Genomic DNA, 19241 nt, shown 5'->3' with positions numbered 1-19241 from the left:
AGTGCATCTGATCTCAACCTCACTAATGCTCTTGTAGCTGAATGATCACAAATCCCCACAGCCACGCGCTAAAATCTAGTGGAAAGCCTTCCCAGAAGAGTGGAGCTTATTATAACAGTAAAGGGGGAATAAATCTGGAATGGGATGTTCAACAAGCACATATAGCTGAGGTAATAAGTTTACAGACCCCTGCAAAATGTTCAAATCTGCATAATGTTAATAATTTTTAAAAATAAGAGGGATCATAAAAATTGCATTTTAGATGCTAACAAATGTGTTAAAAAAGATGTGGACTTATAGCCCACAAGACACAATAATGACTGATTTTCAGTTCAAAGGTTTACGTACAGTTGATTCTTAATATTGTGTGTTGTTACCTGGATGATGAACGACTGTGTTTATGTTTTGTGATAATTGTTCATAAGTCCCTTGTTTGTCCTGAGCAGTTAAACTGCCCACTGCTCTTCAGAAAAAAATCCTCCAGGTCCTGCACATTCTTTACTTTTCTAGCATCTTCTGCATATTTGACTCCTTTCCAGCAGTGACTATATGATGTCGAGATCCATCTTTTCACACTGAGAATAACTGAGGGACTCGTACACAACTATTACAAAAGGTGCAAACATTTGCTGATGGTTCATTTGTGTAAATTCAGTTATTATTATGTCTTGTGGACTATCTGTAAATCTGTATAAAAAAAAAATTGTGAATTTTTTTGTGATTGTTGTAGCCAAAAATGCTTGATTTTGCTTTGATTTTTTATTTTTTCAAAACTTGCGATGCAACTTGTAGAGTTTTTTTGTGCTTTTTTTTGTTGAACTGGTGAAATTGCAATTGCATTAAATTGTTTTGCACACTGTTTTGCAGTGATGTTTGTGAACAATTGCAAGCTCCTCCGAATATTGCAGCGTTTGCTTGATTTTGCATTAATTACTGCAATCGCGAAAACAAGAAATCCTGGAGGAACTGGTAAACATCTGCTATGTGAAATAGCTTAAATAGCATAAAATTTTAATTCCATAATTAAACAAAATTATTAACATATTGCAGATTCTGCAAGGCATATGTAAACTTATGACCTCAACTGTATGGGTGTGATGGTTAGGTGTCCACAAATCTTTGGCCATATAGTGTATCTCAAAGCCTCTCCTTTGTTGAAACCAATCATTTTTGTCTACTCTTAGGGAAAAGGGTCCTTCAGAAGGTTCTTTATATAGTTAAGGGTTCTTAGCTTCCTGAAAAGCTTCTAATGTGGAATAATTTCTGGTAAGGAGACACACTTTCCACAAAGAGGGACAACTGAAGAATACTTTACATTTGTGATGTATCTTCAATTGTTTGGTGGGAATCCTATTCTCCGACCGGTGGTTTGAGCTTCCAATTTCAGCTGCTTTAGAACACTAGAACTCCTAACTAAGTTTACACAAATGACTATCTTCACAAATGATTTTATTTTTTTTAAAAGCCAAAAGTCTCTGAGCACAGCCCTGTTTCTCAACTCTACATAGCGATACTGTCGAAACTGCACAAAACTAGTCTTATGTTTTACTTGTTCTGCCACATAACAGCAGATTCTATTAATTAAAAGTCATTCATCAAGATCCAAGGCCAAGATGCTTCTGTAAGTGGTTTATTCAAAACTATTCGTTTACACAGAGAGGGGTGTGTTTCAGATAAGCCGTGTTTAAATAAGACAGCATATTGCCTTGTGCAAATACAAACACGGATGTCAGCTCAAGCATCCAGTTGCGATACAAAACACACACTGCTGTTTTTTTTTCTCCAGAAAGGTGTCTGGGTGGATTTTTCCATAAGTGTTAAACCTTCCAAAAGTTTTTTTCTCCAATAATTGATCCAACTCCTCACTCAATTCAGAAAGGTTACAACAGTGCCAAGATTGGAAAAAAGTCCAAGATTGGAAATTATATCATATATTCTAACAATTCTGTTCAGAATTTAAAAAAAATATATATGTATGTATGTATGTATGTATGTATGTATATATATATATATATATATATATATATATATATATATATATATACACACATACATACATTCATATATATATATTTTTAATTCTGAACAGAATTGTTAGTGTGATTTCACACAATCAGTGAAGTTACGAACTTTATATATATATAGTTGTCCGATATCTTACAAATCGGCAAGACCACGTTGGACTTGAGTTCAATAGAGAAAAAAAAAAATTCACAATTTTTTTTTTCATGTCTATAAATTTGGTTCACTCTAGCAATTAACGAGCCTCTTGTGGGCATGTAGCAACTGCTACTGTTGTCTCTTGTGGGCGTGGCCTGTCCAGCAACTTTTTTTTGTTCCGATAACAATCGGTACTAGCTATATAAAAAGCTAACTTGTTAAGCGCATATTAAACTATGGACTAATCAGTGCAAATGTATTTTTTTTATGTTACGCGTTCAGCTTCTTACTAGCTTTGTTCTCATATCAGATTAGCAAACAAGCTAACTGTACTAGCTACGTACACTCATCAGAGGCAGCAACGATTTCTACAACTTCCTTCCGAGCTTTATTTTTCTTTGTAATGTCTCTATATACGTTTAATGAATTAAAGGTTCTTAGCTTCTTAATCCTTATTTTTACATCTATGTTTTACTACATAGAACTTTCCCCAGAGGGACAACCTATTTTCTAAGAATGTAGAAAATTCCCACCCTGGTGCAGTCAGGACAATAATGAGCATTAAACGTGTAACAACACGCAAAGAAAATGTCTGGAAAATTGCTAATTTTTCCCAAAAACCTTCCTGTTTTACACAAACTGACTGACTGAGGACGCAAACCTGTGTAGAAAAGGTGTAGAAGATTTTTTTAAAAATTTAAGTCTTTACACACAATACAACTAGGATTCATTGAACGTGTACAGAGTGAATATGAATAAGAACCAACTGTTCCCACAAAATCACTATCCCCTGGAATTTAACACATTACACTTACTTTATATGCAAAGGAAGATAAAACTGTAAATAATTTAAATGTGATGACCCCCAAGAACGGTGCGGAGCGTAAATATGGTTGGCTTGGTGTATTTTTTTTTTTTACTGTTCATAGCACATCACAACACAAGGGCTCAAACCTGAAATCCTACCTCAGCTATGCCAATGAAGAAAGCTATAATAGTCAGAGAAGAATGTAAGACTCCATGAGAATCACACACACGCACACACACACACACACACACACACACACACACACACACACACACACACACACACACACACTTCAGTTTAAGCTGAAGAGGTCAAGAGAGTTAGGAGAAGGTTATCAGTACCTCAGCTTATTAAACTCATTATCTGCCTTGTACATATGTGTGTGTTCGTAATTATTAACAATGATAATCTGGTTGGGTGAATTTTCTTTAAATAAGCGTGAGAAAATATGCAGCATTGTGGTTTTATGCACCTAAAAAAGAGAATGAGTTACTAATCTGTACTAATCTTCTGCATACGCAATCTCACAGATGCTCCTAATTGGCTAGTGTTGTTGTGATTGCCAGAGGAGAGAGAGAGTAAACCCCTCCCACCCAGACAACAAGGTCCATTTTGCACAGATGGCTGTGGCCTCGTCAAGGGATTCGAACACATGTTCTTCAAACGAGACATAAAACCAACATTATTACAGTAAAAATAACTCCTCATTTCAATTAACTTAATTGTTTTAAGATTTTAAGATCTTCCAATTAGGCCTTTAAAAGACAGAAACAGGTTTATGCTAATTTATTACCTGCCCTACAGTTATATTCATTTATATTTGGAGAGTATAAAGCAGGACCTGTACACCATATGAGTCAAAAATGCATGGGAAATGCAGGAGAAGTATATATTTTAAAATATATAGTAAAAAAAAATACAATGGCTTACACTTTTTTTTTTAAATAATAGTTTAACTCAAGAATTATTGGCACCCTTTCAAACATGGGCAAAGGTCATTGTATAAAACAAACACCGAACCCTTGATTCAGTAAGAACTTCCTTTTAAATAATACTGTTGTTTAAATACTTAAAGCATACATGGCAAGAAAAAAATATTGGCACCCCTACTGTATATTTACAATACATGTGAATACATCTTCCAGAAGCTTTGTGATCTGAAACTTCTCAGGAGATGCTTCAGCATTTTGTTTTCTTTTTTTGTGTGTTTCCAAAAGTTTAAATATCAAATATTTCACTTTCTTAACTATTAAAAACTGTTTAAACTATTAAAAATGTTTAAGGGTGACAATTCCTCTGGAGCTGACTGTGTTTAACACTCATTCAGACTGCATTCATTAATAGGAATGAGTCGAGTTGCATTCGTTGAACTTCTCTCACCTCTTGTCTTTCTTCTTCTCTCTCCATTTGAACAGTGTGTGGAATTTGCTCTCCTTTTTCTCACCAGATTCCTGCAGGTCTGCGGTGCTTTTGGAGAACAGGCGCTTCAGAGTTTTCCTCGGAGAGATGCTGCTCTTAGCCATCAGTACAATCCACTGGCTTCAAGAAGAAAAAAAGCCTCCAACATTAAAAACTTCATCAGCAATCATCTGATGCTTAGTGGGTGTGTCTGAAAGGCTTGAAGGGAAGAACACCAGGTCTTTGCGCCTTCCCTCTGTAACACACACACACACACACACACACACACACACACACACACACACACACACACACACACACACAACCACACACTCACACGCCCACGCTCCCTGCACAGGTAAACAAGGTGAGCAAGGTTTTGCTAGCTGCAAAAATAAAAACAAACATTTTCCTTCAGGACATGCCAATCAGCCTACCATACTTTTTGGACTGGGGGAAGATACCAGAGTACCCAGAGGAAATCCCTACAGCACAAGGAAAACATGTGAACTCCACACATACAGGTCGTGATTCCACAGGTAAAAATCAAACCCCCAACCCTGGCTGCATGAGTCAAACATGCTAACCACTAAGCCACCACATGCCTGTCAAAGATTACAAAAACTTTGATCATGCATCCTCCATGTTATGCTCTAAAAATATAACAGGAATATATACACCAACAAACAAGCAAACAAAAAATTAGGCTATGTTCTGTCATCTACTGGTGTTTACTAAAATAAAAATAAAAATCAATCAATCTTATTTCCTTTTTCAGTTTAATGTAGCCTACATTTACAGCATTTAGCAGATTTAGGTAAAGAGTATCATCGAGTTAAAACCCTGTCAGTGAGGAGCTTGTGCAGCAAGAAAGGACAGTTTTTGTAATTTAATATAATTATTTAAATAAATAAATAAAGTAGCTGCAGTAGCAGATTTCAGCCGTTAGAGGTCAGACACAGACAACTTTAATGTTGGAAAAGTAATTTTAATAATCAACACAGGTAAGGTAGCTAATACTCTGGCATCTCTGCGGAAAATATCTCAGATTTAAATGGTTTTAATAGTTATTGGTTTTAATTGAAACTGTAATGGTCCCTGTGGGTGTCTACTGGAAATTTGTTGCCTTCTATTGGTGGCAGTCGGGATGGGTTAACTACTTAATTTGAAGTGAAGTAATGATTAACATGTAACTACCCCAATTACAAACAACATATTATTTAGTCCATAAGTATTCATGGACTAAATACTTAACTGAAAGCATTTTGTACACTATAAATACCATAGTGTTTGCTGGAATTGGATGCAGTATGTAGATTAATGTACAGAAGACCTAAAAAGTAATAAAAAAAAAATCAAGGCAAATTATTGTCTGGATTGTAAATAAACAAAATGGTAAATGGTAGGCTAAATGGCACACTTATATACCACTTTTATCCAAAGTGCTTTACACTGTGTCTCATTCACCCGTTAACACACACACTCACACACCAATGGTAGCAGAGCTGCCATGCAAGGCGTTAACTTGCCATCGGGAGCAACTTGGGGTTCAGTGATTTTCCCAAGGACATGTGGTATCATGTGGGCCGGGAATCGAACCACAACTCTACAATTAGTGGACAACCCGCTCTACCTCCTGAACTACAGCCTAATAAAAACACATATAAGTACAAGTTTGAGAAATGATCCTAATGTGTCGCATTTTACATCAGTTTGAACGTGAATAATAAACCAAATCTTTAATTGCTCATATAATTTTGATAACTTCTGACCCTGCTGGAAAAAACCCCCAACAGAAACACAGAAATTCTAATGGTTTCCAGTAGGCTACACGTACCATTACAAAACATCAGCTGTTAACCATTAAAACTATTATCATTATTGGTTCTTAATGGTATCCACTAGACGTAATATGCCACCAATAGAAGGCAACAAATTACCAGTAGAGACCCACGGGGACCATTACAGTTTCCATTAAAACCAATACAATTCCTAGCATAACCATTAAAACCATTACAAAGTCTATGTGGGTTTCTATTGGGGTTTTTTTCAGCATGGAAAACCGTTCATACAAAAAATACTTAAAAATACAGATTCTGCATTAATCAGAGATAGCCTAATGATAACTCGGAAACAATAATGCCATCATTTTTGCATAATATTTTCTTCCATCAGCTTCATCACATCCTGCACGCGCATTATCATTTCAAATCTACTTCAAATTTTGACCGTTGTTTGTGGAAGGATCGGTCACTAAACGACTCTTTGGATCTGTGAGTCGACTCTTTACGGTCACCATTTTAAACTGATTCAAAGATCCGACTCAAAGATCCATCTCAAGGAGCCGACTCGTTCGAGAACTACATATCGCTTATCACATTTTATCTCAAGAGTGGAAACTCCGAGTGAGCGAGTGAGTGAGTGAGGTTAAGAAAGCTGAAGAGTTTTAGAAGATTTTTAAAATAACGTTAATGATATTCATTCTGTAACATCCATTATTTAGATTTACACAAAAAAGCTGTATTTCAGAGTTGGGTGTAACGCTTTAGGCCTACTTTAATCTAACGACTTTTTTTTCTGATAACGCAGTAATGTAACGCCTTACATTTTAAATGAATGTCATTTGATTACAGTTACTGATGTCAATAAAATTACGTTACTTGTGTTATAAATGTATTGTTAAGAAAACAATATTAAGTAAAATGTATTTTTAAAATAAATCACGTTTTGTTTTTTGTTTTTGTTTTTGTTTTTGTTTTTTATCTTAAGCCCCGAATAATTCTCCACCTGGAGCGATTTGTCACTACATAACTGAACCTGCGTGAAGTTGGCCCCCAACCAACGCAAAACGTCGGCAAAATAGTCTCAATCGTTTGTGCTGGTTTGTGCCGATAAAAGTTTCATTTGTGCTGCTTCCGTTTTTAAAATATTAGACAGGTCTAAACATGTAAGGATCATGAACTTTTGTTGGTCACAGAGCTTATTTTCTGCAATAATCCAAAAGCCAATGGAAATAATCCTATTGTTTTTTTGGGGGAACCGGTTATGCTAACTTCCGGGGTGGCCTACAAAAATACCTCATCCGTGCAGGATTGAAGACTTCCACATTAATGTCCGACTCTTGAGAAGGGGACACCCCTTTCCTCTTAACGTGAAGATGAAGTCCATCTCTACAGCGGGCAATTATTACATTTATGATGGCGAAGATGCCAACGTGCACGTAACACCAGTCCGATTCACAAAGCGCAATGCGATTTTCTCGCATTAAAATTACTTTGTGAGAAAACAGCTTTTGGTTATGTCAAGATCACGAGAATACAACAAAGAAAAAAATTATGCATGGCCGCTTAGGGCTTCCGTAGTTTCCTATAAATAAATGTAGCCCATTTAAATTGATCATGCTCTGATAAGTGAGTAAATTAAATGCAGTAGGTGCTGATGCCCCTAGATGGCGTTTACCGCTTTTTTTTTTTTGTGAACAAATGGTCTGATCAAGTTTAACAGATTTTCATCTTCAGAGAGTGCAGAGCTACGCATTAGCCTGCTAATTAATCAATTATTGATGTATAATACTGCACTGTTTTTTGTGTTCAAGTAATCTCTCTACCCTATTTAATCTCATATACATGGCTTCTTTTAGTGGAATTGGAGTAGAATTGATCACCCTTCAGTAATCGCTTTATCCTGGTCCAGGTCGAGGTGGAGTTGGAGTCTATCCTGGGCAGGGGCACAAAAATGGGGTTTTGGCACCATTGTGCCAAAATCATTTTTTGAACATCCATCCATCCTTCCATTATCTACACCACTTATCCTACTAGGTCACAGGGAACCTGGAACCTATCCCAGGGAGCATGGGGCACAAAGTAGGGTACATCGTAGACGGGGTGCCAATCCATCGCAGAGCACATACACATACATACATTCATACATACATTCATACACTACGGACACTTTGGACATGCCAAACAGCCTACCGTGCATGTCTCTGGACTGGGGAAGGAAACCGGAGTACCCAGAGGAAACCCCAGCAGACTGGGGAGAACATGCAAACTCTGCATACAGTCGAACCCCCAAACATGGAGGCGTGAGGCGAACATGCTAAAATTGTCTTTCATAAAATGTAATAAATTTTGTGTTATAAACATTTTTATTTAACTTTTATTTATCATTTAAAATGAGTTAAAAATTTAATTTATTATATCAGGTGATTGCATATCACTTTATTTGCACAATTTGTAGACAGATTTTTTTTTTCATATTGGTGAATCTCTTTACTTCTGAGGGCCTCTGCCGCTCTTTTTATACCCACTCATGTTACTGACGTGTTTCCAATTAAGCTGATTAGTTACAAAATGTTCCTCCAGCTGTTTCTTTTCATTTACTTTTCCAGCCTTTTGTTGCCCCTGTCCCAACATTTTTGAGATGTGTTCCGGCCATCAAATTTAAAATTACCTTATTTTTTCCTTAAAATGGTGCATTTCCTCAGTTTAAACATTAGGGGGTTTAAACTAGGGGGTTTAAACATAGGGGGTAGGGGGGTAAGGCGGAAACCTTTTTATTTATTTATTTATTTATTTTTACACCAAATAAATAAACACATGCAATCTCCCAAAACCATGTGGAATAATGTGTTATGGTCTGAGGAGACCAAAGTTGACCATAATACCAAAAGATATGTTTTTCACAAAAAAAACATAGCACATCACCAAAAGACACGGTGAAGCATGGTGGCGGCAGCATCATACTTTGGGGATGTTTTTCTTCAGATGGAACTGGGGCTTTAATCTGGGTGGAGGGAATAATGAATAGCTCCAAATACCAGTCAAATTTGGCACAAAACCTTAAGTCTTCTACTAAAACACTTAAGATGAATATGAATTTCACCTTTAAGCATCACAATGACCCGAAGAAAACCTCCAGATCAACAAAGGAATGGCTTCACCAAAACAAGTTCAAGGTTTTGAAATGACCCAGCCAGAGTCCAGACCTAAATCCAATCAAAAATCTGTGTGGTGACCTGAAGAAGGCTGTGTACAGGAGATACCCAGCCAATCTGACAGAGTTCGAATGCTTTTACAAGGAAGAATGGCAAAATATTGCTACGTCAAGATGTGGCAAACTGATTGACTCTTACCCAAAAAGACTGAATGCTGTGATAAAATCTGAAGGTGCTTCAACTAAGTATTAGTTTAAGGGTGTTCACAGGTTAGTGTACCTTTTTTTTTTCACTTTAATTAATACGTTAAAATTTCACAATAAAGAAGGTTCTGACATGATTTATCTCGGTTTAATGTTTTCACCTTTTTATATCCTCCATACATATATATTAATAACAATATTCAACAATTCAAATATCACGCTGTTTATTTAAATGTGTATAATAATATTTGTGTCAATTTATTAAGGCTATACAGTTTTTAATAATATAAAAAATTTACATTATTTGTAAGAGAAATGTTTTTGAGTTTGGATTAAAAGCGTTCAAGCGTTTTAAAGTGATCACACTAATAACAATTAAAAACTCAACAGTAAATATAATCACATATAGTCTATGAAAATGCAGATTCTACATTAATCAGAGGTAATGATAACTGAAGTCATCATGAATCAGATGCTTGAATAAAAAGAGAAATTGAGGATTTGTTCTTTATTGCTTTTTTATTTGTGTAGATTGTGTTATCAGGAAGGTTTGAGGTCAGCAGATGGAGCCAGAACACTGAGATCAAGAGCTGATCACGATTTCATCAGTGTACACGGAGTAGTGTGAACAGGTAATGGTTTCATTTTAGACAAATGTTAATTTGAAATATAAAATATCTCCTGTCTAAAGAAACACAGGCGGTGATGTACAGACAGTAAACCGCAGTTTACTAAAATAAACAAATAAGCAGGGATCCTGTCATCTACAGGGATTTACAGAACTATATAAATAAATGAATAAAATAAATAAATAAATAAACAAACCTATATGTACAGCTTTCTGCTGGTATTAATTAAAAAATAAATAAGCAGGCTGATGGTCCACTGCAATCTACAGGTGTTTATAGAACAAAATAAATACATTAATAAATACACAAGTATGTAGGTAAATTAAAAAACAAACAAACAAAACATTAAATAAACAAATGTGCACTAGTGTAAACTGGTATTAATTATTTTATTATTTTATATTAATTTTATTATTTTTTTTAAATTAACAAACAAATGAATGAATGAATAAATAAATAAATAAACACATAAACACAAATAAGGAAATGAACATGTACTGTGGTAACAAATTAGTGTTTATTAAAATGGATTAACAAATAAATAGCTAAATAAACAAAACAAACAAACATGTACCGATGTATACTGTACTGATACATGTACTGATGTATACTTAAATATATCTAGAGTATTTAAATAGAAATTTCCAAACAAATATAAATAAATAAATGAACATGTACTGATGCTAGTGATGTTTTTACAAAAAAAGAACAAACAAACAATAAATACACAATATAAATAAACAATATTGCACTGGTGTATTTATTAAGAATAAATGTTTAAATAATTAAATAAATGCAGGACTTGTTGAGTAGGTTGAAAAAAATGTATGTTATACAAAAATACATATTTATAGAAATATTTTCTCCTTTTCAGTGTTTACAGAACTAAATAAATAAATGAATGAAGATGTACTAAAGTCCGCTGTTATTTATTAAAAACAAATTAACAAACAACAAAACTGCTTTTATGATGTCTGCTGGTGTTTACTAACAATAAATAAACGAAAATAACGAAATTATTTTTTATATAATGAATGGGACAAAGATTTTGCCAAATACAATGACAATGACTTAGAAGAATTAGAAGAAGAAAAAAACCACACAAAGCATACAAATGTATACACCGATACACGGCCGATTTATTTTAACCGGAATCTTCTTCACCTCCATCTAGCCTTTTATTTTCTTTCTCTTTTCTAATTATGTCATGACAAGTATCACAACAAGGCCTTTATGATGCTGCCTGTGACTTGGCAATAACATGTCTTGTTGGAAATCAAGGTCTTTTACAAGAAATTATACATCAACTGACTTTATTTTTGAGTCATTTGTTCCATGACACGTTAGTACACTTATCACATCAGCACTGGTTTGTGAGAATGTCGTATATATATCATGTATTGTAGAAGCGCCTATGAGAATCGTGATTATGATATTTTATGTCACGTAGCTCAACCCGATTATCAGTACATGTCAAACAATTAATGTTCAGAACGTGTAGACACTTGCGATGCGTGACCCTGACCGAGATAAAGTGCTTACTGAAGAATGAATGAATGCGTTTGTCCTCCTGCATCTTTCTTGAAGATCAGATAAATGTTTTGGTCTGTAAGCTGTGTGGTGTATAGCGTCGGTGAATCGTTCTGTAAAGCGGATTTGCATCAGGCTGTGCAGTTTGATCACTATTTAACCCCCACGCTGCTGTAAATCATTTCGGGTGGCATCCCCTTCGCTGACCTGGTGTAAGTGTTGTATTGTGAGAGCTTTGTGTTTAGTGCGTAGCTGTAATCCAAGTCCATCTGTGTCCTAACCACGGTTTCATCATCGTTTAAAGATCTACCAACTGTAATATTTCAGGAGAATCTCCTCAGGGCTTTATGGCTCTTTCAGTTATTCTGAACTGTCTTTACACACGCTTTCAGTTACTGGGAAATATTGACATTTCCTTTTTAAAGCTTAATGATAACACATGATTAGGAGGTAATTCAGACCTCAGTTTTAACACACGTTAGCCACATTCACACAGGATTAAATGTACACGGGTGTACACCTGGGGTCATTTCCTATAGTACAGGAGCTCCTCTGTGATTTTATTTCCCTCTGGATCGGCCATGTCTGTGTTTCTCTCTGTCTTTCTGTCCTCTCAGAAATTGACAGATCTACTGTTTTTCACCAAACTCAGCTCTCGTCTGATCATTTTAGTCTCGATACACATCCTGATATGATTTCTATGCAGATGCCACCTCGTGTTGGAGAAAAATATGTTTGACTGCTGCCATACTTATTCTCGTAGTGTGCGTATCAGTGCCCCTCCTACAGATATGAAACACTTCCCGAGTCATAGAATGAAAACGGGATGATTAGAAGAGGCACTTGAGCATATACTTGGTCTGTGCAGTAAAACCTCGAGTACACATGCTAGCTGGGAAAGCGTTTTCAGCAAGAGAAGGAAAATAAACTCATCAATAAAAGCGAGATCCTGCAGGCTGATTAAAGGAGCTGTTATAACTGCAGTTACAGGTTTAAGCGTCACTTTCTATTCACATACGCACAATATTGTCACGTTTCAAGGTTGGAGTTCGGAAGCAATCGCAGATTTTCAAAATAGTTTATTAAACACACAACAAAACAAAGACACTAAGACAACTTGGCATACTACTGTGGCAAAACTAAACATAAACTAACAAGATCAAGAAACACGGTAACATGGAACACGGTGGTCTAAGACAAACGAAAGACAGAGAAACAGTGCAGACAGTGGCTATATATAAATGTGCTCATTAATAGAAACGTGAATCAGGTGCAGGTGTTCATGCAGTGCAGTGCAGTGGCTGATGGGAACTGAAGTCCACTGTTACCTCCTTGATATATGACAAATATCATCAACTTTTACTGTTCTATAATTAATGCGTAGCTTGTAATCATATGACCACAAGACACAAACATCCAGGTTTGTAGAAAACAACCTTCTGGAAACTCACTCCTCCTCTGGTCATTTTATCGCTGTCCATGTGCGTAGTGGTTAGCACGTTCGCCTCACACCGCCAGGGTTCGATTCCCGTGGCTTTGTGTGTGCGGAGTTTGCATGTTCTCCCTGTGCTGCAGGGGTTTCCTCCCCCAGTCCAAAGACATCCAAAGGCATGTTAGGCTGACTGGCGTGTCTAAAGTGTCCGTAGTGTGTGAATGTGTGTGTGATTGTGTCCCTGCGATGGACTGGCACCCTGTCCAGGGTGTACCCCACCTTGTGCCCTATGCTTCCTGGGATAGGCTCCAGGTTTCCCAGTGACCCTGAAAAGGAGTAAGCAGTTGAAGATGGATGGATATAATTAAATCAATCCTAACAAAAGAAAAAAAAATGTTCAAGTCTGTTCATATGTAAAGATTTTCAGTTCTGAAAATAAATAAATAAAATGTATTAAGTTTCAAATAAATTTAATACGTTTCCAAATCCATTTCCAATCTTTTCTGTATGTTAGTGTATCTGATATCCTATGTGTTTACTCCGATCCACTAGTTGTGGGTAAAATTTATGTTGTCAAACTAAGACAAATTTTCCATGATTTCACGTTAACATAATGATCAGCTATTATTATTATTATTATTATTATTATTATTATTATTATTATTATTATTATTGTTGTTGTTGTTTATTCTTGTCTGTGGAGGCAGGGGCTTGGACGAGCGCCGATTTGTGAATGGAGGACGGAGCCGGAGAAGGCGAGTGTTAAGGAGGGCACACCTGTGCGGAATTTTTACTAATGAATATTCTCTGTTGCAGTGAGGTGAAGCTAGGATAAAAGAGGGAAAGATGCTCGCCTCGAGAGAGGGAAAAGGACACCAAGTGAGAACTGAGAGTGTGTGAGTGTGAGAGACCCGAAAGAAAAAGTAATAAAGCACCGGAGTGTTAAGCCTGCTTCTGTCTTCCTTCTCCTTGATTGACTTCTAAGGTTGTCACATTGTCATTTGTATCATATTTGTCTAAATATTTGTCCTCTGCTTTTATGTGACATCACATTGCTTTATCAGTTCACAGTTTTTAAAAGTTTGTTTTTTTAAGCTTTGACTGAAATCCTCCTGGCCAGAAATGCATAAATACTGACATAACTTCTGGACTTCACCTGTACTACTGAATTCTGCATTGTGATTGATCAGAAGTGTTGATTAGTTTTCTATAACAGCAGCTCTGAGCGCAGGTTTACATTAATGCGCTCATTCTAATACGTTATCGTTTCTGTAATAACAGCTCATTCACTGATAATAAATGGATTTTTAAAAATAGTTGATATGGTGAAGTGTTCTATAAGTTTATTTAATGTTTATGGAAGGAGTCTCCAGTGTCAGTGCTTTGTAACAGTCAGAGGTAAAGCTATAACTGTAACACAGCTGTAACTTGCTGTGGCGTAAGAGGAATAAAGCGCATGATGTTACAGGAAAATAGGCAACTTTGAGGTAAACATAACTCTGCTTCACCACACCACCCTGTTGTTGCTTATTTTACTGTAACCGCACAACACACGCAGTGGTTTATAGCGTACACGTATAGTAAAACTTGCACTCAGATCTTTCTCACTTTATACATTTGATATTTGTGGGTTTTTTTACGCTTTGAAAGAAACTCGTTGCACACGTCCAAGCAAGTTACATAGGAATAGATGACTAATCCGTTTAAAGTTCAGAAGAAGTGAAATCAAAGTTAGATTAGATAAGCATGCTGAGTAATCTGAAGTGTAACTGGGAGTAAGGAATGTCGCGTGTTGAGATCAGGGTGGTTCTGGCGCCGCACTCCTTACAGGCAGTTAAAACTGTTATTTTAGCTCATGTATTATTGATGCAGACATTTTGTATTATCTATATCCTCAGAGATAGAAGGTTGATGTGAAATGGTAATGGAAATTCACTGAAATGTTTGTGTGGACATTAGACTTAGCATTTTTCTTCTGGAAAGCTGTCCGGGTCAAGATTTAGACATTCAGACATTCACCCTAAATAAATTTGTTTTGGTATAAAATGTGAAATTTGACACAGACCTGAGCTCAGGATCAATCTGAGAATGTTGTTCATGGTGTAGTTTTCAAATAAGTGTCATGTTCAGAATGGTTTATGGCATGTTTACCAAGGAATATAATTCATTAAAATTTTAAGTAGACCCATGGTATCTTGACATAAGAGTAAATAATAAATTTCCACTGAGTTTTTAGCATCATACACCCATGTTTTGTTGAGTTATGAAGGTGTTCCTGCATAAGAAAAATATTTTGAGCTTGGATTTGGCTAATCCTGAGGGAGCAGTTGGGCAGAAATGACCCATTAATGAATTAGAAATGTCCATAGTGTAACGGGTCAGATCATGTACAGCATGACAGCTGGGTTAAAGGATGTGCTACATATGAACATAATTTTAGTGATGTCTTTGTGTATACAGATGTAATTTTAATGGTTTAACTATTTCTGATTTATCAAACTATTACATAATGCCAACATATCGTCAACACACCCTAAGATATAAATGTATATGGCATAAAAGACGGGATTTACTCACCACCCAGTCTGGATGAGTATTACACACAGTGCTGTAAAAGGGTGTGAACTAAAACCCACATTAAAAAGATGAAATTGTCTATTAAATTCATGTTTTATGGAGCCTTGTAAAAGTATTACAGTCCCAACCCCGCTTCCCCCTTCCCCCGTAACCCCGCCCCGGCCCCCCCAAGAAACTTTGACATATTTCATAGTGCTACATCCTGGAACAAAAATTGATGTAGCTAAGATTATAACTCTTGAACACTGATACAATCGACTTCCTCTACCTTAGTATTACAGGCTGTTTCATGTAGATTCATATGGAAATCTCATTCTGTCGGATCAATAAGGAATCTCATTCTGTCGGATCAAACCTGAAACTCTTCTCCGAACATAAATTACCTTGGAAAGTTTTTATATATACAGTATATATAGAGGTAAACTGTAATCAGACCGTTTTAACTGAAAAGTTTGGTAATACTTTATTTGAAGGGTACCTACATATGAACTTTATAACACACTTATAACCTTTACATTCATTCACTGCAGCACGTTCATCCGATTACCAGTTAACACTTAGTTTGTGCTTTTGTTTTTCTTTTTTAGCATTTTTAGTATAGTGATTTAACTTCTGCTTTAAGGCTTGTGGACAATCAGTTGTTTCTTTATTTTCACAATATAATGTTAATATATTTTTTAAAAAATTCCTTTGCACAATGTATAGTATAGCTCAGATAGATACATTTAATACCTTTTTCATAGCCTTCAATTTGCACAATGTTTGAAGGACAACTTTGGGAAGAATGTGAAATAACGTTTGTTTTGTTTTTTGAAAAAAATACAGAAAATATAAATTAGCCTTTTAATCCAACTTATCACTTAATCGAATAAATAATCGACAGATTAATTGATTATCAAAATAATTGTTAGTTGCTGTCCTAGTTGACATATACTTATTTCAACACATCCCAAAGCTCATACGTGCTCATATGGTATCTAACTGTCTTTTGTCTCCACTCCTAATCTGAGATATTGCATACAACTATAATGTCACCTGACAAGATTTGACAAAGATATTTTTATAAATTATCTAATGTTGCTTAATAATAGATTTATGTAATGTTTATGAATGTTTTATGAACTGGAGCCCTTTTCTCTCCACTCCTTTGGGACATATTGCATAAAACCTGTAATGTCACCTGACGAGTTTTGACATAAGCCTTTCATAAAGCCTCTAATACTGTTTTATAAGAACTTACTGTAATGGTTATGAATGTGTTATGAGGTTAATATGTAGGTACCCTCAAATAAAGTGTTACCAAAAGTTTTAACTTTAAATGCGTTCATGTTGTCAGAAATTCACCAGTTTTAAATTTGCTTTGATCTGGAAAATATATGGGGTAAAAATCTGCCTAGATTAAAAATAAATAAAAACAGTGATGATTGATGGAAACATCCACAATTAATAATAATAAATCCGTCTTTTATGAAGCTATTTCAATTTTGTTTTATGTTATTAAATAAATACAGCAAACCATTCTGTTCTTTGGCCTTAGACTTCTTTCTTCTTTTACTGTTTTTTAATTATTCTTTCTTACTTTTATTAGCATGAATTCCAGAATTATTGACACCCTTCATGAACGTAAGTAATTTATATTGAATAATATTAATTAACAATAGAAGACATTAAACATTTTCATCTTTATAAACTTTATATATTTTTTGGATAATCCAATGATTTGGATTAGAGAAGTAGTAACATTTTTATTACTTTAAACATGATACATTTTGTACCGTATATCTTCCTAAAGGGTGGCAATATTTTTGTAGTTGGCCTTATATCTAAATTGATATAAAAACAGATTTGTGTTGGCCAAAGGTGGAATTGCTCATTCACCAACTGCAAATATCACGTGTGTGTGTGTGTGTGTGTGTGTGCGTGTGTGTGTGTGTGTGTGTGTGCGTGTGTGTGTATTTAGGAGGTCATTATATATTGGCAAACTGCTTTGGAATTCATTTGCACTTTCTGTTCCTCATAATCCATGAGATGTACAAGATAAATTACGTGAACAAACAATCTGACCCAACACACACACACACACACACACACACACACACACACACACACACACACCCCCCCCCACACACACACACAGGTGTTTACAGTTTCCCTTTTCTTTCTCGGGCAGAAAGGGGAGTCGGTTGAGAACTCTGTACTTGCACAGCTGCTCAGTTTGACTTATTGCTCTCACTCTTTTACAGTAAATATAAAGAAAAAAACCTGTGCAACTCTTGATGCCACTATTTACATTAAACCACTGTATTTATTTTCACAGACGATTACACACACACACATTGTTTTATTACTTTCGTGAATAGTAATTGAATCTTGTTCCAGAAATATGATTCAGTAATTTTTTTTTCCCAAAGCATGTTCAGATTTTTTAGTTTGTGTTCATGTTAATGTTCAGATGTGTGTTAATGTTCAAATTTGTGTTCATGATTTTCCTTAATGCTAATACATAACAGCTTTTCCTCAGTAACATGGAAGCTGAACACTGACTGTATCCAGGGCATGCGGTCATCTAGTTTTAATTTTCATGTACACTTTAACAATTTTAAAACCAATAGCTTTCTGTGTTTTATAACACTTGTCCATTTTTCAACTCATTTCTAAGAAAGTAATTCAGAGAAGTCTTACATGACATTTTTACTGCTAATATAAAGGAAGTAAGAAGAAAAGCCCTTCTGCTACACCCATGTATCATCCTCTGCTGTGCTCGAGGCGATAGAGTGTTAAAGCTGCCGTGTGCACCTGTAACTCTGGGCATGAGTATGAAATATTCACTTAAAAATATTTGCTAGTTGTTTAAGAAGTATAACCTAATTTCAAGCTGTCATCAGCTGTGACAGATGTATCATTGGCACTGGTTCAGCTCTGTTCGCCCAGATGAAAGAGCAGGCTCGGCGTTTAGAGCTCTTCAGAAGACTTATCCTGAAATCACTGTGGCGCTTTGTCACGATCCACACTGCCAGAACTGTGAACAAAAGTGCAGCTTCCACTGAATCTAACTGATCTACACGCATCGTTAAAATGTAAATACTGTGTAATGTGCGTTCCAAAAACAATAACATTGAACACGAACACTAACACAAACATTACCACAAATCTGAACATGAACATTAACACAAATCTGAACATTAACACGAACATTAACATGACCATGAACATTAACATTATCACAGATCTGAACATTAACACAAACATTAACATGACCATGAACATTAACATTAACACAAATCTGAACATTAACACAAACATTAACATGACCATGAACATTAACATTAACACAAACATGAATATGCAGTGCTGCGTTATATATGTACAGCATTCATTCATTCAGCTTTAGTATCTGCCTGTTCAGAATCACAGTGATTAACCAATTAAATTAGTTATTAAATATTGCAGGCAGCTACAATTAAAAATAATAACTGTGTGAATCGGATAAAAACCTGTCCTGCACTAATCTCTGTTTAAAACTGATTATAAACTGGAGTGATGTAGCTGAGGTCACATCCGTAACCAC

General features: G+C 35.6%; 1 protein-coding gene across 1 annotated transcript in view; it reads right to left on the bottom strand.

The window, feature by feature from the left end:
* Positions 1-5047, bottom strand: part of crybg2 (crystallin beta-gamma domain containing 2) — a 50116-nt gene extending 45069 nt beyond the window's left edge. Inside the window, exon 1 of the mRNA XM_053652326.1 lies at positions 4349-5047. Coding sequence (XP_053508301.1) covers positions 4349-4491 — 143 coding nt within the window. The 5' untranslated portion in view covers positions 4492-5047. The remainder of the gene's footprint in view (positions 1-4348) is intronic.
* Between the last annotated feature and the right edge of the window lie 14194 nt (positions 5048-19241).

This window comes from Ictalurus furcatus, chromosome 2, assembly GCF_023375685.1.
Source record: "Ictalurus furcatus strain D&B chromosome 2, Billie_1.0, whole genome shotgun sequence".
NCBI lineage: Eukaryota > Metazoa > Chordata > Actinopteri > Siluriformes > Ictaluridae > Ictalurus > Ictalurus furcatus.
Note: the sequence above shows the minus strand (reverse complement) of the source record. Positions and strands in the feature narration are given on the sequence as shown.